The 27,679-nt window shown below is 37.0% G+C and overlaps 2 protein-coding genes across 13 annotated transcripts in view; one reads left to right on the top strand and one right to left on the bottom strand.

Moving 5' to 3' along the window:
* Window positions 1–273: 273 nt before the first annotated feature.
* Window positions 274–22,905, bottom strand: ash2 (Set1/Ash2 histone methyltransferase complex subunit ash2). 2 transcript variants are annotated; one of them, XM_027371442.2, is made up of 12 exons: window positions 22,762–22,905; window positions 15,372–15,489; window positions 14,937–15,115; window positions 14,617–14,801; window positions 14,233–14,407; window positions 7,974–8,160; window positions 7,571–7,752; window positions 3,165–3,309; window positions 2,740–2,878; window positions 2,300–2,406; window positions 904–1,048; window positions 274–481 (listed from the first exon to the last, which is right to left on the bottom strand). In XM_027371442.2, the coding sequence occupies exons 2-12, from the start codon at window positions 15,458–15,460 to the stop codon at window positions 380–382; spliced, it is 1,635 nt and encodes a 544-aa protein (XP_027227243.1). In that variant the 5' UTR covers window positions 15,461–15,489; window positions 22,762–22,905; the 3' UTR covers window positions 274–379. The 2 variants fall into 2 exon arrangements, with proteins under 2 accessions (XP_027227243.1, XP_027227244.1); XM_027371443.2 differs by having other exon boundaries at window positions 14,263–14,407.
* Window positions 22,906–23,035: 130 nt separating this feature from the next.
* Window positions 23,036–27,679, top strand: part of slo (calcium-activated potassium channel slo) — a 365,574-nt gene continuing 360,930 nt past the window's right edge. For all 11 annotated transcript variants that reach the window (XM_070114255.1, XM_070114254.1, XM_070114251.1 and 8 more), the window contains exon 1: window positions 23,036–23,529. In XM_070114255.1, coding sequence (XP_069970356.1) covers window positions 23,197–23,529 — 333 coding nt within the window. In that variant the 5' untranslated portion in view covers window positions 23,036–23,196. The remainder of the gene's footprint in view (window positions 23,530–27,679) is intronic.

Raw genomic sequence — 27,679 nt, 5'->3', positions numbered from 1 at the left:
CACACATTGGCCTTGAACTTTTTTTTTTTTTTTTTTTTTTTTTTTTTTAAGAAACACACAGGGAAACCACACTGTTTCTTTTGATAACAGGTAAAGTTGTCCACATATTAATCAACTCCCACATATAACTCATCACCTTATCTTGATGTATGTTTGTTGACTCATGTAATGGGCAAAAAATTCTCCAGATCCTTTTTTATTCTTTAATTAAACTCTTGGGAATCTAAAGCTCTTAGATGCTGCCTGTACATGTGTGTAAATTAAAACGCCAAATCACTTTTCATTTTCTTTAATACATTTGGTCACATAAATTATATTGTATCCTAGATGCGGTTTAAATGCTGAAGTATAAAAAGTAATCAGGAAACACATCTTTTTCTTATGTAAAAACATCAAGTCGTAATTTTCCTTCGTTCTCTACAAAGTATGTCATGTCTGCCAGCGTCTGCTCCACCATGGCCTCCTCACAACGCTCATGCATCTGTTGAGTAAAATGAAAGATATGTGAATGTGAAATAAATTAAATTAGAACAATCATCATAAAAAGTAATATTTGATTCATCTCTAAAAGAAAGGTTAAATCATCAAGACATATTCTTTGTCTGCTAATATATAAACATATACTAATAAAGCCACTGGCAGTAATTACACTACTTTATCATAACTGGTCAAAAGGATTAAAAAGAGATATGAGAACAGATTTATGGCTGATGCAGTCACTAAAAACTATATTTGTAAAAATTCCCAAATATCAATGAATAACAGCAGATGTTAACTATAGAGTTATCTACTTTTTATATAAATATATCAAAAACAAATATTAAATTTTTAATGGACTCCCATTCAAATCCAATTCAGAACTCTAAAGCTAAAAGCTAAAAAAACAACAATAGAAACACTCACCCCTCTGAATTCTGGTTCCTTAGGTGGATGCTTGAAATCTGGTCCAAAGTTGACAGAGACTGTAATATTTCGATATAGGGACACAGCTGGATAATATGTACCACCATAGATGTCTTGGAAAGCCTCACCTATACATTTGCCATTTCTGTAAAATAAAATTAGCCAGAGTTATGGTAAATATATTTTGGTGGTAATAAAATCAAATTTTAAACAAATAAACAATCACAAAAACACAAATATATACACCCTTATTTTGCTTATTATGAAACCTCACATGCTTATGATTTTCTGATTATATAATGGTTTTGGTATTTTGATTTTATTCTTTTCACAAACTAATTTTGATAGAAAACTAACTATCCATGTGATGATATCTAAAACTTATGTATAAATACTGTCTTCTTTTTTAAAAATTAACTTCTCTAATAACTCAAAAGCCGCAGCAAATATGAAAAATTATTCTTAAAATCTATTAAAGATGATAAACTACAGATGCAAGCCCTTGACTCAAAACACAAACATTTTTGTGATGAGTATTTCTATAAGGCTCAAACTTATTAACAGCTGATTAAACTAAGTACAGAAATCTTCAGAATCTTAACAGGAGACATGTTTAAAGATATTGCCGGGTTTTCTATACAGATATCAAAATCACTTCAACATAAAACTACTACAACTGCATTTATGTAATTTGAAGTTTCATGATTCTTGCATTTCAGCATAATTCTTAGTCATGTTATGATAGTTACAGATCTTGCAAAACATACATTTTCTGCACCATGAACAAAGGAAGTATACTAAGAATCGCTAATAAGCTGACTAACGGTATACTCTCAATTACCGATTATGTTTTTACTAATGCAAATACTTTATCTGTTAGTGAACTACACACATGTCATTATTAAATCCTACTACTTTTGATGTATATGATGGTTGTAGATTAACTTTGAATGTTCCTTCTTTTACTGGTATAAAGCAGACTTGTGGGGAAAGTTTAAATACTACAAAATAACTGTCCTTCCCTCATTTCTTTTACGTATATATGTATTTCTTCAATGTTTCATTTATATACAATATATCTGAGACATTTCAATGAAGTGTGCATGTAATTTAGCTATAGACATATAAAAAAGCAATATCATATACAAAGAAGTAAGCAACAAAGAAAGCTGTAAGGAATTGGATCAAAAGTCTGATGTAGCTACAAAAGGAATATGGATTAACCCATCATTTATGATTTGTACGATAGATGATGTTGAAATCTACATTTTCTTACTTTTAGAGCATATGATATGAACAGAGAATAAACCTATTGTTCCTGACACAAACACAGCTTTTCACTGTGGTAAAAAATCTTTTATCACATTTCCCTTGTAACAAAACATCATCAACTTACTTGAAGAACAGAATTTTGGATCCTTTGAGAGCTTTGAGGTTTTTGATAGCCTCAGGAAGGTCATCTTTATCCTCATAATACAGGTGGGAGCGAAACTTGACCAAAGGCTGGGGGAAGATATTGGCTTTGTTAGCAGAGAAAGTATAGATTGAGTGCGTTCCATTTGGCAGTACTAATGTATCATCATTCATATAGTTCAATAGCTTCTTCTATGGACTTGGTTTATCAGTATATATCACTTAAAAAAAATCCCTTTGCTGTGGGAAAACCAAAGAAATGTAACCAAGAATAGTCTTCATACACAGTAAACTGACAATGTGTTAAAAAAAATCCTTATATTCACCATGCAATTAGCACTACGAAAAATAAGCATGGAAAAAATGTCAACAGTAATTGTGGATCCCATAAATATTCAATTTGATACTAGGTGTAACTCCTACCTTATCTTTATAAGTGGGAGGAAAGCGGGAAACAGGATTTTTCTCAGGTAACTTTATCATGATTCCCAATACGTCCCCCTCTGTGAAGCCTGTGTCTGCGTAGTGCTTCCCTCTTGACTCATGGAAAACTGTTCCTTTTCTGGAAAAATGTGGGACACCTTCAGCAATAGCATGTTTAACTAAATATGAAAAACTATATTTTTCATTTCCAAAGATTTCATTTCCTCTGTCCAAATATCATACTTTATTCACAGAGACTACCAACTAAATAAATAAATACAGCTGGATGAAAAAACAGCGACAAAATCATTTCTAATGCTTTACACTAAACTGAAACTGGGGCATGATGTAATGGAAGGCAGCAGATGGGGGGAAAACCTAATCCTATTCTAAGACCTTCAAAAAAATGGGATCTCCAAACTCACCTTGATCTCCAGGAATAACCAAACTTATCATAGCCAAGAGGTGCCTGGAGGTTGGCAAGCTGCTGGCACCATCCAAGCCGCGTGTGAGAGCCTTCAGGTTGGTCTTCTATTGTGCACTCCCAGTACCAGGTTCCTCGGCTCACTCCTGCCAGATGCAACATAACAGATTTTGAATTTCTCTGGAGAAGGAAAAGCTTACCATACTTACAGAGGTTAAGGATGCTGCCAATCACTAGTTATATTCATCCTTAAGAAATAATAACCATATACTAATGACTCTAGAAATATGTAACAATATTGACATTTCCAAGAAATTATATAAATACATAAAATTGGCAGACATTCATGTGTTCATAAAAATAATCAATGAAATAGTAGCTTACAATAGCATATGAACCGTCAATTAACTAAACTGAACCCTTACATATATGCATTACCTAGCTACTGCAACAAATTTTATATTACAAAAAGAAAGGAAAAGAAAAACGGACAAGACAAGACAAAAAACAACGCTGATTTCAATCAAGTCCACATGTTCCCTGGGTAATCTGACCTACTGTGTAGTGGGCCACTGCTGGCCAAAAATGGGAAACCATATAATTTTACAATTAGCGCTATTTTATTGAGAATTGCTATCTCAGATTTGTTTTCCCAGTCTGACCAGTCTGTGTTGTAGACAGGACAATCAGTTGGGGAGACGGAAACAATTCCCATACAAGTGAGGATGGGCAGGAATAGGTTTGCCAATGAAGTCAAGTCTGGGTAAATAGCACACAAGATTGGGACTCAGATATAACTGTGACATGGCATGAGCGATCAGAGCAACTGCGAAAGGAAATTTTGCCTACTTGTTTTGGGAGACATTGTTGGAACAGAAGGGCATTATCAGAGCAAGAGGCTGTAGGAGGAATCACAAAGAATCAATCCCACTTGACTGAGCCAAAACGAGTACTCAAAATGATTGCAGAGGTGGAAGCAGTAGGACACAGGCAGGACGAAGATGAGGTTGTGTGGAGTGAGGTAATACTGTGGGGAGGAAGAAGACAATAAGGATGAAGAGTAGTAATACAGGGGTATGGGGGTAGACAAAGAAGACTGTGCAGTATGAGATGGAGTAGGCTGAGTAATGTCCTGGGTGGATAATTGGGAATGGGTAGAGCTGACAGCAAACATCAAGGAGGGGGTAGTAGTATCAGTGGTCAGAGCTGTGGTCAAAGGTGAGGCAGGGGTCAGAAAATCTGAGAAATCAATCTTAGATAGGGTAGTTGATGAAGGGGCTAGCCTTAATGCCCCTAATAAGGATAAAAGATCATTATTGGCAATGGTGAGCATGAAATAAGGGTCCCCATGAGAGGTAAGGGCTTGGTGATTAACTAAGGGGATACTGTGCCTACAGCTCCCAGAGGCTGTTCAGGACTGACACAAAGCCAGCCTTTCATCTTTTCAGTACAGCCCTCACACCTTAGGAAGTGGACAGAAGAGGATGAAGAGGAGAAGGCAAAGGAATGGGAAGAAGGAAAGACCATGCAAAATTAGTTGAGGCAAGGGCTGAGGTCCCAGGTAGGGGTGATCCCCTACCTTGGGCCTCAGTCTCCTAAGCCTCTCCACAAAAAGAAGAAGCAAGGGGTGGGGTGGGGGTGGGGGGTCATGTAAGTTATTTTCTTAATAAAGAATAGTTGAAGTTTATAAAGAACTCTATTTCAAACCAGTTTTGACAGAAAAAATGGACCATCTTTTTTGTTAGCAAACATAAAAAAAATATTATTCCTTGAAGTTGCTCTTTCTTTATTCTTACGTTTTCATTAAAATATTCATATATAATAAAGTATAAAATAAATTAATTTCCCCTTTAAATGTGTAAATGTTTCAACTTTCCTAAATTCTACTTCCATAAAAAACAGTTTACTATTCTGTAAAACAATTGCTAAAATCCCATCATTCTGGGTCACTGAATGATACTGCTTATAAAGATAAAAATGTATATATTTTTTTCTCCAAATGAAAGTTATTCCATACAGTACTTTTCACTGAACCACAGGATACAGAGATGGGGTTTCCCATCATAAGTAACACAAAATGTTGACACTATTCTAACTTTGTTACACACTTTCTTGTGTCCTTCATTTAGTGAGATTTTCTCATAGCAGCCTTGACATCTTTTTTTTTTTTCAAACCTCATCTAACTCAGTGAGTGAGTGCAGGGACATGTGTCCACTCACAAAACTTGGACTTCTTCAGGTGGCTGACCTATCAAAAATACACCAGAAATGCTCTAAATTGTCAAACTGGCATATCCTACTAAGGAAAGTATTTTCAGTATAATACCCAAGCATTTACAACTATGATTCTAGTATAAGCTTCCAAAGCTAACTTTTTGTACCAGTTATATATATATATATATATATATATATATATACACAGTGGGAATTGATGGTGCGCAAAGTGCCAATATTTGTGGTACATTACACAGTCAAAAGACAATTTTACAGCACAATGTGTGCTACCTATAAGTCATGCATTTTAACCATGACTCCTTGGCCATAGAGGAACAAAATAAGCCTGGTTTCATGATGTTGACTGGTGTCAAACTGGCGTGGTAAAGGTTTGAAACTGGAAGAGCGCCACCTCTAGAGAGGATGCCATTTCCATGCAGCGTTCAGTATTAATGGCCGCTGTGACTGGCGGCGCAGGTTGTATTACATAAAATTGAAAATTACAAAAAAACAAGATGCAGACAACCAAATGTTCCACATTTCCCCCCCCTTGCACTAAGTTATTTACTACATACAGAGATGATATGGAGTCTGTGCAAGGAAAATAAGCTATTGTCATCTGGATAAAGCAAATCAAATGACAAATATGGACATTGGAAAATAGCGATAAAGCTAAAAAAATTTACAAAGGGGAGGCACAGAGTCTTGTCCCCACTCATGGGTGTTTTTGCATGCCCGGCCTATGCACCACATGCCTGGGATGTTGGCTACTCACTTAACCCACTACCGTGATTTCAATGATGTAACCAGATCCAACAGGTTAATAACATATTGATGGCAGCTCCCCCAATTCCCCTTACCATTTTGCTCCAAGATGATTTTCATATATTATATATAAAAGGTTGTTAAAAAATAAGTGTTATGCTGAATCTGCCTAACTTGAATACTATAGTCCTTTAAACACACAGGATTAAAGATTTTAGTATATGTAAGTCTGTGTCTGTTATTGCCAACTTTCTCAATACTAGAGAAAATAGATTTCATTAGAAAAGAAGATTGTTTGGCATAATAAACTATACCACCCCATATATGGTTGTTTTCAGAAAATAATCATATAACGTGTAGCACTATTAAAAGAAGGTGATTTCAGCATTGCATAAAAACTAATGATAGCTAATTTCATCCTTGTCTTCATAAAACTTTTGCATGAGAAACCCTAAATATACCGATTAGTATAAAAAATAAAAGTAAATCTACTCTTAGCAACCTTTAATTTCTATCAGTAACTAGCCATTACCAAAAGACTAAATGAACTTGAAAACAATTTTGGTTTTACTTATACAAAAATCAAAGTTGGTTCCATATCCTTGTGGGAATAAGGAAAGAATAAGCTTGAGATTAAGCCTAACCTATTCACCAGAGATGGCATGTAATGGTGTATTGGTTACATTATCATTTTGCAATCGTGCTGTTAGTGGATGGTAACTCAAGCCATTCTTAGAACATGAACATTTAGAAGAACAATAAACATAGTTGCAATATGACTGAAGTCACAACAGCTTATCACCTAATTATTATTAATCTTATTATTAGCTGCACTGCAAATGGCATAAAGTGATGTCATGGCATAATTTTGCTGCACTGTGGATGGCATGTTGTGATGCCATGGTGCACTTGGTTGCACCATGGCTGGTATTTAATGGTGCACTGTAAATGGTGTCAAACGATACCATGGTGCAATTCAGCCATATGGTATAACTTTTCATATATCAGACACTGTGGATGGCATGCAGCAAGGTCATGGTGAAATCCTAGCATTTAGTAGTATCATAGTCATTACAGGGATTACATTTTTCACTACTACCTATCAGATGTTCCTCCAAACTTTATTTTTTTTCTTACTTTTGGTAATAATAAGCAAATGACCCATAAAATGTATTTAAACTACTAAACTATCCTGTACTGCTAGTCAAACAGGCACTGTGTAATAACAGGGCCATCACTTGGGCCAGACAGTTGTTTAGACATACCATGGTGCATGTATTTAGTCACAAAAAATACATTTTGCCTTGTGATTATGAAAATCAAAGTATGATTAAAAGAAATATATAAATTGAAGAATGAGTAAATAGCAAATAAAAAGAATAACACAATGAGTACCTAACTAAATAAGTGAACTTTGTTTCTACAAACCATGAGTTGCTCTGATGAGGCAGTATCCCTTGTCTCCTGTTACTGCCAGCCGATCATCAGCAGTACGGAGTTGAGGTGCACGGTCATGGAGGGCCAGAAGGACAGCGCCTGGACTAAGAGCCCGGTAAAGCCACCCAGGAATAGGTTTGCCTGCCCAGTCACTACTCTCATCAAACTCTTGTCTGCAAAGTTCCAGTGTATAAACTGTATGTTTTTCTTGTATCATAACTGAAGCTATTGATATGCAAAGGAAAAATCCACATATAAAATACAAATACACATACTTGCTAATGCACTGACAATTGCACTTCAGCCTGTAGAAGTATGGGCCTTTCTATTCAGATGCAAAATACCCATCAATCCAAAGTATCTCTATGCTACTTCAATCCCTTGACACTCTTACCTAAAGGGTGCATGAGGATCTGGCTCCGCAAGAATGTATCTATAACCATCTCTGTTGAAAGGGTGGTCAACAGGGTATCCATGTAACTTGGGCGCAGGCATGTCCCCTCGTGCTTTCTTGTTGCCGGCAGTTGTGTCTGGCATTTTTCGCTTAGCTCCCCGCCCCTTGACACTTGTCTGCTGTTGAGCTGTGTGAAAGGAACCATCAACGTGAAAGCTGTATTAGTGCAGCTTCATAATCATGCTACTTCAATCCCTGGAGTAATCAAATATTCAATGTAAAAACATATCAATTTCTTTTTAAGTATTCATAACTGTTAGTTTTGGTTAAGAGCTTTAATGCAGTGGCAATCAAGCAAATAATAAATAGATTGACTTGTGAGGAAAAAGACAATTAACCATACTGCATTACTTCACAAAACAGCTTTGAGTGTGCTAGAAACTGACATGCACCTGAATGCAAACATGCAATAACATCAGCGATGATTACACTAAAATATTTCTTGCCGTCTCTGCCCAGTTATGAAATCAATTAAAGCGCAAATTAATAATACCCATTGTCAAACCTATCAAACATGTTAATGATAAAAAGCAATACATATTAGGGTGTTAATCCATCTATTATTCAGAAAATATCTAATAATCATTGTTCTAGTGAAAAGGGCAATTTCATGTAGGACTTGAAGGACACTTTTCCAAAAAGTGTGTCATCACCCCCATAATATCCCAAATTCCCAGGAAAATAAGCAGGTTTATGAAAATCACAAAATCAAACTGTAAAGAGGCCCATTCTATTATGATCTTCACAGTCACCTTACCCCAGGAATCTGAAACCAAATAATGAAAATAATTTCTTGTATTTACCATTTAGCAGCTCCTGTGCCTACTTCTAGTGAAAGATGCAAGATAATATGATAACATTCTCTCCTTTACAAGATGCTCTTTGATACATATTTAAACTACACATCATCTACTTGAAAAATTTATGATAACCAAACTGACTATGAAATAACATTACATGCACATGGCAGGGTATGATCAAGCTACCATAATACTGACTGTACAAAGACTTCATAACATTGATGCAAACAATGAAAAAAGCATCTACCGTTAATTATCAGCAATGTTTAACTGACTAAGGGGAAAATTATACAGACATATGGAAATATAATTAATACTACATATAGTTACTTAGCTGATTAGTTTCATGAACTTTCTTTTCTACAAGGCATTCTGAATATATTCTACCCTTGTGTCTGAAAACACTTGTGCCCAAAACACACACACACATATGAATTCAAACATTCTTGTAAACATATGATGAAGTATTTACTTATGCAAACACACACACATTACATTAAACATCAATAATTAAGTATATAAAGACACTCTTAGGCATCAATGAGTTATAGGTGAACAAATCTCATGTCACCTAGTATTCTGTGGTGAACCAAAGACCAAACCTGTGCTTATCCAACAAACTGTACTCACGTATAATAACATAAAAAAATAAAAGTGTCAAAGGCAACACTCTTTTCCCTATTGTGCATACAGGTGCTCACATCTAACAATTGTTGTAAAAGAATAAAGTTATATTATCCCAAACAACAAAAATAAATAAATAAATAAAAAATCAGCAATAACAAAGTAGCTAATAAACACATCAATCATGCATGCATCCATGTATTAATTTCCTCACATCTACATAAGTGTGCCCATCCTCAACTTCTCAGTCACACTCCTCAACAGAAGCCACTTTAACTAGTCAAATAGAGGAGACAGCACTGCTGCAACACTTCAAAGACAGCAAAAAAGTGTCAAAGTTTCCTGATTAAAATTCCTGCCAGCTTTTGATACAAAAATCCTTCTGTGCCATTTTCTATGCTAACATCAGAATTTCCTATGCCTAAATCAAGTAAATGCAGAATGGTGGGGGGGGGGGTATTTTTTGGCAGCATTCAATTTGTTGATAAAAGAAATAGAGAAAAGGGTAATTAATGAGAAAAAGAAAACATGAGAAAAAAAGAAGTAAAAGAAGCAGAACCCTTCTTTATAGATAGATCTAGTCCAGATTGCTTTTAGTTGTGCTTCCTGAATGTCAACACTTTGGTGCACAGTGAAATAAATCACATGCAGGAAATTAATTTTACTCAGATTTTTGAAAATGGGAAAAATGACGATAAGAAAGAAAATAAAGAAGGAAAGCGGGAACAAATAAATAAATAAATAATAATAATAAGAAATAAACCATAAAACATAAAACAGATGTGAAGTTAAAAGCAAAGATAGAATGACCCAAATGTTTTCCATGGAAAGCAATGGTAAGGTTGATATATCTAATTGCCCTTCATATACAAAAAGATAACTTGTTATAATGACAAAGATATAACTTATTAATATGTTTTAAGATTCTAGACATTATTTAAATAATTCTGTTGATCTGTACAGGCATATCAAATCAAAATGTGTTCCTAAATGAAAAACAGTAGACCACAATTTGTAAATCTGTATTATGAAACAATATCTGGTACAACAGTAAATTGTCAATGCCATAAATAATTCCAAACTCCAATATAATCAAACTGACAAAGCAATTTAATAGCAGACTAGTTGATTACAGAAATTATTACAGAAATAAAATAGGCAAGGATCAATAGATAAGTATATAATATATTTGAGTGAACAATGCTGACAACTGATAAAAAACAATAATGTGGAATAAAGAAAAATATATACAAGTACAAGCTAAAAAGAATAATAAACAAATATCACAGACTAAGAAAGTAAACACGACAAGGAATACATGAAATACAATAGAGATGTAAAAAAAAAAAAAAAAAAAATCAACCAACCAACAAAGAAGTTTATAGAATTCTTAAAAGATAAAACACAAATATAATACTAAAACAGAAAAAAAAACTAAATAAATCAAAATAATATTCGTGGCAATAGCAGTCATGATACAAATGAAAAGATAAAAACAAGTAATCCTCAGCACAAAAGTCATTGTCAGTTTAATGTATATTCAGCAATTCTGTTCCCACTTTTGGCTGATGTATAATAACAACTGACACAATACATTAGAAAGCTTGCCATAACCCAATTGCTGTAGGTGGCAATCCTTTCTATTATGTTCTATTAGCTGAAATTAGTTATCACATAAAAGCAAGAATGGGATTGTACAAGTGAAATACTGCAGCAAAATTTAAGAGTGCACCATGCTATTCCCAAAGCTTTTGTAGGTATGAATAATCACCTACTTCCTAGCAATTCTATTACTTCAAGGGCAATTACATATATTAAACACAACAGTATCAAAAGTAAGTATAAGATATCCAAAAACAAGGAACAAAAACATGAGTCTCTAAAAATAAAGAAATAAAAAATTGATCTGAGCTCTGTAACATGAAGCATAATACCAGTATGTAATCTAGCTTGCAAATAGAACAATACGAATGAGCTCTACATTCATCAACTCATTTTCACTAACTCTAAACAACATAAATCAACCATCTACTACAGCCATGACCACAGAAGCTCCCTCAGTAAGCTCTCCAAATATTACACCCATTAAGTTTATGCACAAGCATAGACAACATAAAGATACAAGTAAGCATCTTACCGGCTCCTGGTGACCCCTCTCACCCGCTCACACACCAAGTGTTTACAAAAGGCTGGTTGTTGAACTTTAATAGTTAGAAAAAAGGAAAAAAAGAAAAACAAAAGAAAAAGGATGGACAGGGAATGGAGCCTTCAAATCTACAGCCTCCTTTATCCATTCCTTTTTTCCCTCTGACGACAAAGACATGTTCACAACCGTGTGGCTCTCATGAGAACTGCAAACTGTCAGAATTGCAAACATTTGTTTCTCCACATCAGAGTAAAAAATATCAAAGCTCTGAGGATCCAAGATGAGCCATAATTCTGTTTGTATTTATTGTGAACATAATAAGATGAGGAAATCAATCAATGATATTGGAAGCATTAGTCCTCAAACTTCACATTATTCAACTGAAGTTTTCCACTTCCATCAAAGCTAACATTAGAAGTCTGTGTGATCCTAGTCATGCTGTTAAACATCTAAGTATCAGGATATAAACATCAGAAAACATTTAGTGAACACAAACTAGAGTTAGAACATTCAAGCATCAACACATATTTTATCAACTTAATTAGAATCTGTATATTCATTAGTCTATATAAGATAGAATAGAAAGTGGGGGAACAATTACATGGCTGTTCAGTAATGTTGAATGACTTCCCAACAATGCAACTTCCTTTGAGCCAGAAAAGAAAGTACTGGTATATTTTTTCTAGTATTTACAACATATTTTCCATAATTTTCTTTGACTGTATTTAATACAAAAATTATTATAATATCAGCTATTTTTCAAATACATCTTTTCTATATATGAATGATGGCATCCTCTCTAGACTTCTAATGCCTTTTCTTATATAACTGTAAGGGTAACATTACTTTTTTCTATTATCATACTATGATCAGAGATTAATTTATATCTATATACAGAATCTTTATATATATAAACTTATTTACAAAATGACTAATATAGATAAATAAATAAATAAATAAATAAATAAATAAATAAATAAATAAATATATACATATAATTTAGATGCGTATATATGTATATATACATATATATATATATACATATATATATATATATATATATATACATATATATAAAGAAATCTTGTAAAATTATCCTGATATAAAAAAATACATGGATGAATAAAGTATTTGACCTTTATTACATATATATTTCTGGCTTCCATCAAGCCATGCTCTTTAGTTTCAGCTCATTGACTCTCCATGTGCTGCAGTCTGCTTCATCATTTGTCACTTTTGGCAAAATTGTGAAACTGCTTAAGACTGCTCTGACTATCTCTGGATTTTTTCTTTTAATGGTTGTTTCATTCACTGCAAAATTCTTTGTAAATATAGATAACAATCAGATGTCCTGGGTGCTTGGCTACATATATAGATTAAAATCCATTGCCTGATGGAAAACTTGTAGCTCAGAATTATTCTTCCAACATTACTATACACACTGATAAACACTTAACATTAGCATTTGATAATATATGAAACTCCATAAACAATTATGCATATAACCATGCATAACAGCTCATATCTGTGTCACAATGCCTGGATAACAGTGTCTATTGTCGATGGTAGACAAAGACCCAAACACTTATGGTCATGGTAATTGTAGGAAATTTTATGCAGATTTACGGGGGTTCATTCCAATAAATGTAACTTTTCCAGCTGTTATACAAATCAACATGTTCAAATTCAAGCTGTTTGGTTCTCAATGTCCTTGCTTTTATTAGTTTAAGAAGAACAATCATTTGTATAAACATTACATCTTGCAGTAAGTTTATATCTAATAACAAGCAACTCCCAATCAAAAGGCTACATCTGGCCCTCTACAAGACAACTCTTTTTACACAATCAGTCCAAAGTCCTGGACAGATAATACCTACATCCAATAAAACTAACAAAATGCCAGACAGCTGAAGCAGTGAAACAAGCACTCCAAATACTGATCCCTTTTACCAAGCACATGAAAAAGTAAACACAATACAAAAAGATTGGTCTTTTTGGTGTCTTTCAATGACTTGACTGACACATTCCAAGATAACGGTTTCATTAAGCCAGCACGGAAAGCCTTGTCTCGCTGGATCCAGCATAAGCAATTAAGTGTCTGCTGAGTGATACATGATTCATTAATGCTCAGGGTGTTAAACTAGTTTGTCATATGGATAATTTGCATCATGGAGAGAGCTTTTGATTACTATTTTTTTTAAGTGATCTTTAAAATTTCATCATACAGTCATTATCCAAAATAATTCCACCCAAACTCCTGTCACTGTTTCACATTGCTCTTTTCATATCTATCTTCAGAAATTAAGATTGAATAGTAGATTTTGAAAAGATTAAAATCTATATATAAAAAAAGAATTGGGAATTGTTACCAATAATGATCTCCCTAACATTCATTTAACAATTCTTTTTTTTTCAAATAATCTTTATTTCTATAGTTTTCTCTTCTATGCTCCATGTCTTTTCAATACGCCTCAAAACACATCCTGCCTACCCTCCCCACCCTTTCCTAGTCTTAATGATCTGAGTTTAACACCCTATGGAGGCAAAGCCATCAGAGATACAGGGTGCTTGACATGAGGGGTGAATTTTGGTGGTGGCAATAGGGTCAGAGGGGGGATTATATACGTACAGGAGCCGGAGAGAGGGGACCTCCACCCACCAGGGGTGTCTGCTATGGGCCGAATCAGCGTCAAGTCCGAGGTGAGCAAACCAAAGAAAGGGTGGTGTGGGCCTGGCTCCCCACTCTTCCTTGTTTCTTCTACAGCAAAAGAGGAATCTACCTCTTTCATCAGAATTCTCTGCAACTGTATTAAGAAATAGCTTACATCAATAATTTTCTTTTAATGCAAAAAACAAAAAACCTGAATAATCACCTCTGGAAAAGTAAGGTACAGCTTTGTATGAACCAAACCAGATACATCAACTTCAGCATTCCTGGAACCAGAAATTCATAAAATGTCCTCCTTGTCATTTTAATTCAGGCCTATCATGGTAAAAAGAAAAGCAAACTTACAGTAGCATGCCAAGACTGAGTGGTACGTCGTGCTGCAGTGGTCAGGGCCTCCCAATGTTGTTCCAGGAAGGGAATGATGTCTCTCTGTAGACTAAAAAGGTAAGGTCCTGATCGACTTTCCTTTTCCTTAGCCATAGCTTGTTGCTGTAGGTTTGCCAGGGCTGTTACACACATGTCTCGCAGCTCTGTTAAAAAAGAAAAAAAGAGAAAAAAAGATGGTACTAATATGCTATTTCATTAATACTACAAAACTTTCCAAAACATATGGTCCACAGAATCAACAAATATGCATATTCAAATACTGAAAGAAAACTACTAACGGGCTTGTGTCTTCTTGAAGGATTCGACACCATTTGTTGAACAGTTCTTGCATGTAAAGGTGTAGTTTAGCATAAATGGTACCAATTTGCCAAGTTGGTATGTGATACATGATTCATGGAACCAGGAACCACACTGCCAACACATCAGCTCTACGATCACAAGGTTTCGGAGCTTGCCACTGATGGGTAGATAATATAAATAATAATGTTCAATTGTCAAAATTTCTGCCATTATACAAAGTTGATAATTCTATTATCTTCAAACAAAAAGGCTAAACTAAAATTGCATTCATTAAATCATTTTTTTAATAATGTTTGATACAGTACAGAGCACACACACACACACACACACACACACACAAAAAAAAAAACATTTAAGGAAATTAATGACACAAAGCAAAACAGAAACACCAATCAAAATTCCTAAAAACTAACCAATATCCACATGAAGAGAGGCCACCTTTTTCTCCAAGGTCAACAGTGGCAGATTCAATGACCTCATTGTCATCAGAATCGTAGTCCATGTTGTTTGGATTCTAGGACTGTCCTGTTCCTAAGAGAAGATATCAACAGTTAGAAATCTGAAGATTTTTTTTTTTTTTTTTTTTTTTTTTTTTTTACTAAACCAGTAGTTCTCAAACTGGGTGCCATGGGCAGGGGGGAGGCAGAGAGGAATATGAGAGTTCAGAGTGCCATCACTGAGATGACTTTGGGAAAAATGTAATAAACCAATAACATATCATATAATATAATCTAAGTCTTTTAATTCCAGTAAGAAGTACTTAATTCTAAGCAATTATCAACATTCATCAAAATTGTTTAAAAATAAGTAAAAGGGGCAAAAGAAAAAAATAAAGAAGTTAATTAATGCAGCAATACAACACTCACTGTAACTGCTTCAGCTTTCACCCTATATCAGACTGTGATTTCACAGAGCCATCTCCTGGTATTTACAATTTCCAGATGTTGTTTAATTCATTTAGCAACAATGACTAATCAAAATAGTGTTAGATCAACTATTAGTCATATTGAAAGCTACATTCTGCTAATTTTGCCTGGGTTTCCCAACAAATGATTCAAGTCCTTTCCTGAATATGGCAGGAACATATACCACTAAAGTATGCTATATTGATTGTGATACATCCTGAGGATCTATCATTAAATAAAGATAATTTTCTTACTCTACCTCAGCTGTGGTCCTTAAGCCATATCACTGTTTACATACAATTACACTTTCCCAGTCTATGTACACCCAAGGCTCTGACTATTACTGGAAATAGAGTTGTATGGTCATAATGAAAGGTATAAACCTGGTCAAGGGAAGTTGAAAAGAGGAATGGAGTTCCGACAGTCAATTGTATCAAAGGGATCTGAAGGAGAAGAAAAAGTGCTAACAGTTAGCCTTAACTACTGAGCTCAAACACGATAAATCTGATGGGGACATGAGGCTTGAGCCCAATCATTATCAGTAAATAAAAAACACTCTTTATGCTCTTTGACACAATAGCTACAGAGAACCCATGTGCACTAAAGGGTATACACAAGTCAACACTGCTAGTGGTGTGGGAAACAAACACCAAAACTTGGGTCATCTTTTGATATTCTCTTTTATGTTGCGAATTACTTGTTACCCTTCAAGAAAAACGGTAAACAAAACCATCCTTGTGTTGAATAATGCTCTTGCTCATTTATCAAATATCAATGATCTGGGAACATTAATATCATTTTCCTGTCTCATAACACATCACTTCAACAGCATGAGTATAGATGTGAGTATAGATCCTCAGTCTCAAATTAACCATTTCTTGTAGATTTGTTTTTGGTAATAAAAAAATGATTTTTTAAACTTATTTCTTTATTAAGTCTAAATGTTTTATATAAAATCTCTAACTTTCGTTGACTTTATAGATATCGATAATTTCTTTAAGCGAATTTCAGACAGTTTTTAATTGCATCCTGGAAAGCCCAGAGATACCTGAGGAAAAAGATACTCTTGTTCGTATTATCGCTGGCTCCCCTCAGCCCCCCCAAGGTTTTGCACCAAAGTGACCGATTCAGCTGAGATAGCCGCATTTACAGCCAGACCTGCACATACACAAGACCAGTTGAACTGCACCTTTAGTGGTGCAGTGTCAGTCACTGCAGCCTTAACACTTCAGCAAAGGCCAACATACCTCTAATAGGTACATTCTTCCTGGACTGGTTCCCTTCATATTAATATGTTGCTAGTGAGTTTAACAAGCTCTATCTTGGTAGAGTATACATGGTGTAAGGTTGTTGGCTTTTGTTGGAGTGCCAAAAGGTGTAGTGGTTGCCCTAATCTAAAGTAAAACTATTAAAGATGGATTGGTGGGCTTTTTGGCTATTCCCACAGAAAATATTGACTTGCAATGAAAAATAAAACATGATCCATGATTATAATATCAAAATATATATCTTTTTTGTAAAGTCAAGGTTATCCTATACTAAAAACTACCTGCCACTCTCGTGATAAGAAATCCTTCACATATCCTTGACAACTGTTTAGAATGGTACAGTAAGATGCAATGCTGAAGTCTCTGCACTCCATCAGAGATTAATAAACCTTCATCACACACAGTTGTCAAAAGTGAAGTGTAGACCTTTCCAGGCCAATACTAAAAAAACTGCATCTAAAGATGCTGTTCATTATTTAGCCTACCTGCAATAGCAGGGTGTCACAATTTGCTTTAGGTACCAAATCAGCAAGAGTCTTACTTCTGGGTCTGGCATAGGGCTTATGCTGGGAAACTGTACCTTGGTCAAGTGGCCTTTCCCAAATCTGTATGGTATCAAACTTTCTTTAAAGTACCTTTCCTCCTTCAGGGCTAGAATATTTTTCTTTCTATATAACTAAGTGGTTTTGGGGTCACTGCAAATAGGTCTGATAAGGCACTGAAGGGCAGTAAATGGCAGGCATGGAAAGTCACTGGTGTCAAACAGAAGGATCATATCAGATATATTCTTCTTTCTATAAAATGGGAAACAGTGATCATGCCTGCAGAAGTTTTACAATAGCTCTCTGAGTTGTCAGATTCTTGAAGAAATGAACATTCATAGACTTTAGAGATTGGCAATCAATACTCTTTGGACTGTATATAATGTGACCCTCATCCCAATACCTTACTTGCAAACCACTCTCTACCAACCCACCTGCCTTATGAAACCCACTGCACAGACAGGTGGAGGTGTTAAGAAAGGGAGCATGTTCAGAAACTCTGGATCATAACAGTACACTGTATGCATTCTACTGCAGACTACAGCAAGTTTGAGGTGGAGTTGAACAGCAAACAGCCAATATGGCAATAGTTTACAGAGTAACTGCACCCCACTGAGACTATCATCCATCTATCCATCTATCATACATCTAATGGGGCCCTCAAGTGTCCCTCATCCCTTAATAATATTAGAAGATCACACCATACCCTTAATCCTTAACTCTCCAATTATTGGACAGTTTAAGGGAAGGTTGTAAGGGATGGTATCCCAGCTATACAACCAAACTCAATTCCTTATTTATGATAGCTGATGCATTAAAATGACTATAACATAGTAAATAACCTAATAAATCTGATGTAGCACTATCTTTTTCTGGTCTATTATACTAAATATTTCTAAAAATATCATACTACTGCAATACATGGGACAAAATCAAGGTTAATAACAATAGTATCATCCACTCTGAAAGAAAGCTTTCTTATCCCTAGATATTTTTCAATGCTTTACTTTAACCCACTGGATCTGGGTGATGTGATTACCATGTCATAAGATACTTTGGCATAGGGCCAGGTGACGGGATATGCCATCATGGAAAAATTTGGCACATCCAAGCATGTGTCTTCGCATTACCCTTAGAACACTAGCAGATAGACAAACCTGAAGCAATCTGTAGCATAGTTAGAGTGCATCTAAAATTGTCTTTATAGATAACATCTGTATGCTCATTACAGACTCATTAATTTCACATGATCTTAGAATTTTATATTGATTTAGAATATTTTGATAAAATAATTGCATTCAGCAAGCAGAATAAGCATCAAAACACATTTCATATAAATACTCAAGCACATTAATCAGAGCTTTCCGAGCATGGTTATTTTTTAACATTTGCCAATCCCTGGAAAAAAAGTTAACAGTCATACCAACTGCTGTTTTCATTGGTCTCTTGTAAAAATGCAACTTGAGAGCTTACCAAGAGAGAGCACTCTTTGATGGTCCTTTAAATATTTGTTGCAATACGGGGATATTTCCTTATTACTCCAGCCAACAAGCCTGGGGCAGTCCTGGGAATCCATCAACATTGCCATATGAAGCAAAAATGTTCCTAACCCATGAGCTTCACATCTAAGACCCCTACCCAAATGCTAGATTTCCCATATCTGAAAGAGAAATATAGTACAGGGCCTTTTTAAAAGAGTGACAATGATCCTTTGTGACTTTACAACCAAACTGCTCAAAGGCAATTTATGCAGAATTACCATAAAAGTAAATTATTCACTGCGAGGCTGGACTTTGCCTATATGCAGCATTTGTCATGATCTATTTTCTTCATTTCTGATATTCTTTTTTTGTGTAGGTCATTTCATATATCATTGAGTATAGTTTTTCCTCTCTTTATGAGTGTCTTTTGATTTTTCCCTTTTTTAGTGGATTAATTATGTAAATATACACTGCCAATATAATTATGCAAAAAAGAAGAAAAAGAAGGGAGAGAAAAAAATCCTGTTCTGGAACCAATTTCCTAAAACAAAATTTTAATATCAGAATGAAGCACATATAACTGCATGAAATAATTCAGATGCAATTGCCCGCCTTTATCTCATCTAATATGTTAGCTCTATATCATTTTCATACACTGCATACTGGCAATAAGTGCATTTCTATATTGATTAATCTTTATGGTATGGAAGCACTAATCTTGGGTAATTTGAAGAAGATATTTTTGTAGAGGACAAAAAGTTGCAGTCGTCAGTACAAGAAACAATCTAGACACAAACAGTAATGCCACAAATAAAGGAAAAAGATTGCAGAAAGCACCATTCACAGCCTAAGTCCACTAAATGCTCCTCAGTTTCAGCTCTATCTTGCCATGGATACTGAGGTGAAGACAATGTTAGGACTTAGACTTTTAAATCTGCAATGAATTCCTAGCTAAATAAATGGACATACAAACTTATCTACTGCATGAGTGACACTACCAAAGCACTATCACTTGCTGCATTCAGTGTAATATGCTTGAATCTGTTGTTTTCCATTACAAATGACTGATTCAGGGTATGAGTGAAAATATTCTTAAATGTTTATGAAGTGACCATACCCCTTTGAGACTAAGTCCCTATTACTTCAGCCAACACTCCTAACAATCCACAAACTTCATCCTAAGACCCAAAATCCTTCCTAACCCGAGAGCTTTGTCCCCAGTCCCTAACCTGATTACAGTAGACTTTCTTTCTGTATGGTATTTGTTGTGACTTATTTTCTTTCTTTACTGGTACCTATGCATAAGGACCATGCTATGTGTTTTCAAGGCCCTGATAATGCCAGTTTTACTATACAGTAGTAAAACCTGAATGTTATCCTGTGCCTTGGAGTCATGTCTTGAAGCCTTTTGTAATAGGTCCTTACACCGGATCATGGGGTACTATTGACGGAACCACGTGTCCAACCAACAGTTGCACCATGAAACTGGCACACGACCTGTTACTTGCACAATCCTTGATCGCTAACTAAGGCTATACATCCACCAGGTTGTCTCTGTACGAGACAGCTCCGGGTGAAGACCTGTGGGATGCCTAGGAAGTCATGGCTCAGGCAGATTGATCAAACCTGTAGTGAGGAGCTCAAGATGAGCAGAGTCCCTGCCTGGTGGATTGCTATGAGGGATCCTCAGAGGTGGAAACAAAGGGTGGATTTGGCCAAGTGCCCCTATCAGTATTATCTTCCAATAACGATGATGAGGATGTAAGAAACTGGAACTATACCCTGACTTGTTGACTTGTGATATTAGTACATTATACGGTAATTTTTTTGTTTCAACCTTGCAATTATTATTTTAGATTTCAATTATTCATGGTGTAAATTGCATAATCTGTTGTTATTTTCTATCAAAAATGATGTAAGTGAAAGTACAGCTAAATGTAACCACACCCTCTGTATCTATTACTCCTGCCACTCATGGGGATCCACAAACATTACTGTATGAATAAAAAAAGCCTTTGGTAATTGTTTGATGGACTTCACTCACTCTCTACTAACCAAATATGTGGGACATGTCATGGAAACTCCCCAAATCCCCACATTCTTGGCCCTGTTAGCAGGGAAGAGCATGAAAGGTACTAGTGAGATTGTGGGGTAAAATTTAAAAAATATACACAAAATATACATATAATATATCATTATAGTCCAGTGCAGGGGGCTGTGCAACCCCCCTCTTGGGTGCCTGCTTCCCCGCTCAACCCTAGCAATGCACGACAATACTCCACATATTCAAGGCAGGGTAGAGCAACATGCAGGAGCACCCATTGTCGAGTGTGTCCTACATGGTATCCTGCTGTACATACAAGCGGATTCTTTGTTGCTCAGGATGGGGTTAGTGGGAAGCAGGCTCCCAGGGGGAGTGGGGGTGGCAATATATTGATTATATATTAACCATTGTTTATTACTCATATTTTACCATACAATTTCCCTGGTACCATAATGCACTCTCTTGCTATCAGGCCAAAGACAAATCAGAGCACAAGCTCCGATCTAGCATCGAACCAGTGGAACAACCGACCATGGATCTTATTTTGGGCATCACATATGTGACACCTGTCACAAGTGGGTTAATGTCCGTTTTCTATAACTTGCATGAAGTGCTCATAAAGGGAGGTACAGGGGGCTTGCCCCCCTATCTAGGGAATGAATACAAGGTAGGAAAAGTTCAGTTGGGTGTTTGGGTTTACATGATATTCAGACTGGAGAGTTTGGTCTGTGTGGAGAACGCGTTCCCCATGCAAAAATTATTTGGTCAAATTCTATAGGCACCAATGTAGTTCTTGGGTAACTTTCCGTGCATATTTAGTTCTTTTTTAAATCATCTTCCATTCATAAAACTATTTTGATCTTTACGCGCACTCGTTTCAACATCCATCTGCAGATCCATCCACACAAATGAAGACAAAATGACGTTTTCCGCGCATGAAAAAAAAATATATATTCTGCGCGAGAATAATACTCTACAGACTGGCATGATATCCCGTTTTGGCACTTAGTCTATGGAGGGTGTGTCGCTCTTGATAACAATTACCTATTTTGGCTTACAGTTATTCAGGATTTGAAAAAATGGCTTGGCTGGAGGATAGGAATCACCACAGACGGAATTTTTACATATAACTTTTTTTCTGTCCATCAAAGGCAAGTTTAGCTTGTACCCTATGGATGTATGAAACAGAAACTATACCCATTATAATTCTGGGATATCAATATTGAGAATAAATTAAAATAAATATGAATCTGAAAATAAACATTATCTCGTATCCGGATAAGGACAAGAATTGATGATCGAACGGCAAACATTGCACTATATACATTTGTATGGATGCCATGTTACCATGAGAGGAATGGCATCCATTACAGTAATATTGAACTCTGACTTTATGTGAAAATCAAAAACAATGGTTGTGTATGAAAATGCAGCCTTTTCTGTTTACAAATGTCACAAATCAGAAACAAATAGTCATGATGTCATTCACTCGTCCTTCAAATTAATCTTAAGCACTCATACTCTGTATTTAAAGGCTGTTCGACACCGATATTAATGCCATACCTGAGTAAAATTTGGTGTAATGACCGGTATGTTTGCGTTCTTGAAGCTCCTCCGCCATCTGTATTTACAAATTGAAGAAGCGTGATTGGTTAGATATCTATGACGTCACGAATGAGATGCGTACGTTTATTGGCTAACAAGCTCCCCAGACTCGACCTAGGACAATTCGCTCATTGGTCAAATAATAGTGACGTCAAAGTTACGTCATACTTCGTCATCAATTTCCTTGGCTCCCATTGGTCCGACGACAATATTGACTCCAAGACGAAGGTGCCATGGCAGTGATGGCACTGGAGGCCACAGTTACGTTGGCTGTCCCGAGAGGAACTCACCCTTTCACATACCTGACGATGTGATAGACAATATACTTTTCCGTTTTTTGATGCAACTCTTGCATTATCTGACTGCGAGGCAGAGTGACATGAAGTGTTAACGATGTCTGACGACACGGGTCCAACCCAAATCTCAGATGAGGAGTGTCTAAAAGAACGAAAATGGTGGTACTTCTTGCTGTCGAGTATCTTCACGTTCTTAGCGGGGATCTTCATAGTTCTGATATGGCGGGCCTTCTCCTTCCTCTGCTGCCGGAACCGGGACCCCTCGGAGTACCAGAAGCAGCAGGAAAAGGAGAAACTGCTAGCACAGCAGCAGGGACAACCCCCTGGCCAGCCCAAACCCAAGAACCTGATGGAAGGGAACTTCGTCACAGAAGCCAAGGACTGGGCGGGGGAGCTCATCTCGGGCCAGACCACAACAGGCAGAATCCTGGTGAGTACACACAGATCTTCTTTAAGCTGGTGAAGGAGGCGAGGGGTTGTTTTGACAGCTCGTGGGCCATGGACCTGGAGCTCTCGGGGATGCCGCTGGATGGCAGTGCATGAGGGATAGGACGAGGCAGAGCCCTAAAGTCCAGCGCAGTAGGTAGGAATGCGACCGAAGCTCAAATAAAAAACTTTTAATTTATTTATGGATGAGCTAGGCCTATCTCGCGCAACATATGGAGGACGACCGGGAGACTGCGATTAAAGGATCCATTAGGTGTGAGGATCAAAAGTGCGAGCCTGCACCTCAACGAAGTTCCTCGGGCGAGCCATCGTTTCCAGATGATCCTTGGAATAACAACTGCAGAGCGCCAAAGCCTCCGCCATGATGGACGCTGCCGAGAAGGTCTTCGGTGCGGAAGCCATCATGGTGGCTGTGACAGGCTGCCTGCTGGAAGCGCTGGAAGGGGATGGTCCGAGGGATGGCTGGGGTCTGAACTGCCCAACGTGTTTTAGGATCGAAGGATTTACTTTGATGTTTGGGAGGTTCTAACTAAGAGTATTTTAGGTTTTATAGAAGTATTAGCAGGTGGATACGGGTAGCATTACCATCATTATGTTCAACATGGATACAGCTATTCACGTAGATTTGTCTATTTTGAACCGTAACATACTGTGTTTATCGCAATAGACATGTAGATATTTCCACAGGTAGTAGAAGAGTAGTTGTATTGTGTCTTCTTAGTTTTATAGTTATTTATAAAAATATATGTGAAAGGATATGTGACCGACTCTTGGAAAAAAGGTAAAATATTAATCTACATAAAAAGGGAGATTTTTGTAAGAAGATATGTTTAACATCTTACCACAACTTTCCTTGCAAAGGGTGGTAAGCTTATGCTCCCTCAAGGGCATAGACAACCACTTTTTCGCTCATCATAAGAGCAAAAATGCTTCTTTTCATCTAACATTCAGGAAGAAGTGAATATAAAACGTGACTCGGCCTGAACTCAAGCAGCAGGAGCTCTTAACATAATCGATTCAGCCGTACCACAAATCGTAATGATTTAGACAATCCCTTCGTCATAGATTTAATAACACGGATTAGCAAAACAGAAATTTGCTGAGTTGCCTCCGAATCCAGGAAAAGAGAGAGACCAGGTCAGCCGGCCGTCAGGATGGGGGAAGGGGACGCGCGAAGGGGGGCCAGGCGGGCAGGGGAAGGGGTCCGGCGGATCAGTTGTGCTGGCAAGTGGATTGCTTGCTTGTTCGTGCTTTTGTTGATGTTCACATGTATTTACTCGCTAATGCATGTGGTAGTCCTTATCGACATTTGTAAGGCATGATTTGCTTTACGGTGGTATGGAATCCATTTGGCATTCCCTGTTGCCTGTGCGCTCTTCTTGGCGTCGTGGTTGTTCTAATCTTTTGGAACCGTTATGTTGGGTCACAGGCGTGGACATCTTGCGTGATTGCATGTTTAAGTGTCATACGCCTTGTCGCATGAGGGTGGATGTTATATCTTTACATCTGAGGTTTAATGGCCGTTCTCGCCCGTAATAGTTTTTCTGTCTAGACATTTCCCTTCATGTGGACTGATGTTCGCAGACGTGATTATAAACCATCACATTTTTAAGATAAGATAAGCACCGTATTTGAAATGAAGAAAACAAATGAACACGCATGGTAGTACGCATGCACGCATACACACACGCACCCCCCACTCCATACACACATTCTTACCCGTTGTCCCGTAACTTGGAAGCCCCAGTGCGTTGTTCAGACTCACTTGTCATGTCGCTTCAGACACGAAATAAGAACTTTTAAAAGTATTCTCAAGACTTCCCTGTCGTATCTCAGACAGACCATAATACCAGTCACTGTTAATGCTCAGTTGTTGATTATGGAGGACTGTCGGTATCTATTTCTTCTTTTGATTAAACTGGTAAGATTTTACTGAATAGTTGAATAAAGGTTAGAATTCTCTGAGGTGTACTGTACATGCTGACATTTGTGCGATATTATCTGGCTTTCCTTTCTTCTTTTATTGCGTCATAATTCTCGCTATGAATAAATGTGATCGCTCTCTGTATTCTCAAGGAAAATAATGTTTGTCTCGTACGCTAATACTGACAATAAATTCGCGCGGTCTGGACAGCAGTCCTAATAATTTTCCGGCCGCTGGCATTCGTAAGGGTTCGGTAAGGCGAAGCGAACACAATGAAGCAGTGAAGGAAAGGCAGAGACTGGGGCAGAATTCGGAACTTATGTTTATTTTCTAAGTTATTTATCCTGAGAAAAGGCTATGGCGCAGATTCATATTATTTATGTATTTATTTATTCATTTATTATTTTCTTTATCTTGGCTGGATCTGTTTTAGAGTCACTGTCACAAGCATCGTGGTCGTTCAAAGCTCAATGAAGACGAAATCAAGATTCGAGACAAACGAGTTGAACATTCTGTGCGAGCGTTATCGTGCCCTTGTCTCTCTTCCGTCGTGTTTCCCACTGACTCATCTTTATTCTCTTCGTCTTATTAACTGCATTCTCATCCCCCTTTTCCCTCCCTCCCCACCTCCTTCCTTCCCCCCTCCCTCTCTCAGACGGCGCCTTCCTTCCAAGTTAAAAATGGAAAAGACATTTATATGCGTTTCTGCTTCGGTGTAAGTGACGTTTCGCGATTCCGAGGAGGTATTGATGGCTGTCTTGTTATTTTTCGAGATTTGAGAGGAAGAGGTGTGAGAGGGGATGTGGGGAGGGCGTCTTGCTTGTTTTTTATGGAGAGACAAGTTACAGTTGGAACGATGATCAGCTGTTTAGGTTGTCATGTGCGGAGACATAAAAAGTATTTTCATCTCATAGGCTCTCGTTCTCTCTCTTTCCAATTCTTCTTTTCTTTTTCCTTTCTCCCCTCGTCACCCTTTTCTCTCCCTTTTCCCCTCCTCCTTAACCTCTTTCTCTCCCTGCTTGCCTCCTTTCCACCCTCCCTCTTTCCTTTCCCTCTCCCTTGCTACCTCTTTCTCTCCCTCCCTACTACTCTTTTTCCCTCTCCCTCTCTCCTTCCCTTCTGCTCTCCCTCCCTTCCTCTCTATTTCCTTTCTTCGCTCCCTCCTCTCTTCTATCCTTCACTCCATACCCTCATCCCTACTTCGAATTCACCTCACCTCCTTCACCCTCCTCCCTCCTTCCGTCTCTTACACACGCTCAACGTTGGGTATTTGCCGACGCTAACTGCCACCCGCTGTACTTACATTGACAGAGAATGGGTCCTGCCGAGTTCCTTCGTCACACGCGGCAGTTAATTGTGTTTCTGCTTTGAACTGAATAGCAAATTGGAGGTGTAAATCTTGCATTCCAAACGGCGGGTTATGTTATATCTTGAATGTCTGTGTTGTTTCTCTTTCCCTTGTATTATTATTAGGCTAATTATAGTAGTAATGATTACTACTATTATTGTTGTTTCTGTTGTTGTTATCGTTATTATTATTATCATAATTATTACTCTTACTACTACAGCTGCTTCTACTGTTGCTTCGTACAAGAGAAACTACGACTACTACTACAATTACTTTATTATTAATAAAATATCATCTCTTGTTACAGTTTTCTCACTTCAGATCTGTTTTGTCTCATTTAGTGTTTCGTTTCTCCTCACCTCTCCTCCTCTCTCGTCCCTTCTCCTTTCTCTCCTCACCATTCCCAGCGTTTCTCTCCGTTTTCTCCTGTCAGATCCCATTTCCTCCCTTCCTCCCCCCTCCCATATCCTGTCACCTCGTATCATACCTTCCGTGTTCTCCTTTCTCCTCATCTCTCTCTCTTCCTCTGTCACGCGGGATGGGGGGGGGGGGGGAGGAAAGATGACACATGTAGTACAAGTCTTCATTTAATAGGCCTATGCTGGGCGAGTAACGTTGGTGCCCCTGTTGCATTGCCTATCTCCGTCCCCTTCTTATTTTTCATTTTCTCTTCCTCTTCCTCTTTTGTTTCTTTTATATTTTCCCTCTTGCTCTTTCATTTTCTTGTACTTTTTACTTCTCTTTTTCTTTGTCTTTCGTGATTATACTTTACCTCTTTATCGTTTACTTTCTTTCTTATACTCTTCTTGGCTTACTAATTCTCATATTTTCTTTCCCTTTCTCTTTCTTTTTGGTTTACTT

The sequence above is a fragment of the Penaeus vannamei genome, chromosome 35, assembly GCF_042767895.1.
Source record: "Penaeus vannamei isolate JL-2024 chromosome 35, ASM4276789v1, whole genome shotgun sequence".
Lineage (NCBI taxonomy): Eukaryota > Metazoa > Arthropoda > Malacostraca > Decapoda > Penaeidae > Penaeus > Penaeus vannamei.
The sequence above is the reverse complement of the archived record's forward strand: the minus strand, read 5'-3'. Positions and strand labels throughout refer to the sequence as shown.

Excerpts from the sequence above, each read along its gene's own strand:
- ash2 (XM_027371442.2), bottom strand. The coding sequence starts at position 15,460 with ATGGACTACGATTCTGATGACAATGAGGTCATTGAATCTGCCACTGTT. Across the intron at positions 15,116-15,371 it reads CTCTCTTCATGTGGATATTG|TGGCAAGCTCCGAAACCTTG; the intron begins GTTAGTTTTTAG and ends TCTACCCATCAG. Across the intron at positions 2,407-2,739 it reads CTCCCACTTATAAAGATAAG|CCTTTGGTCAAGTTTCGCTC; the intron begins GTAGGAGTTACA and ends ATCTTCCCCCAG.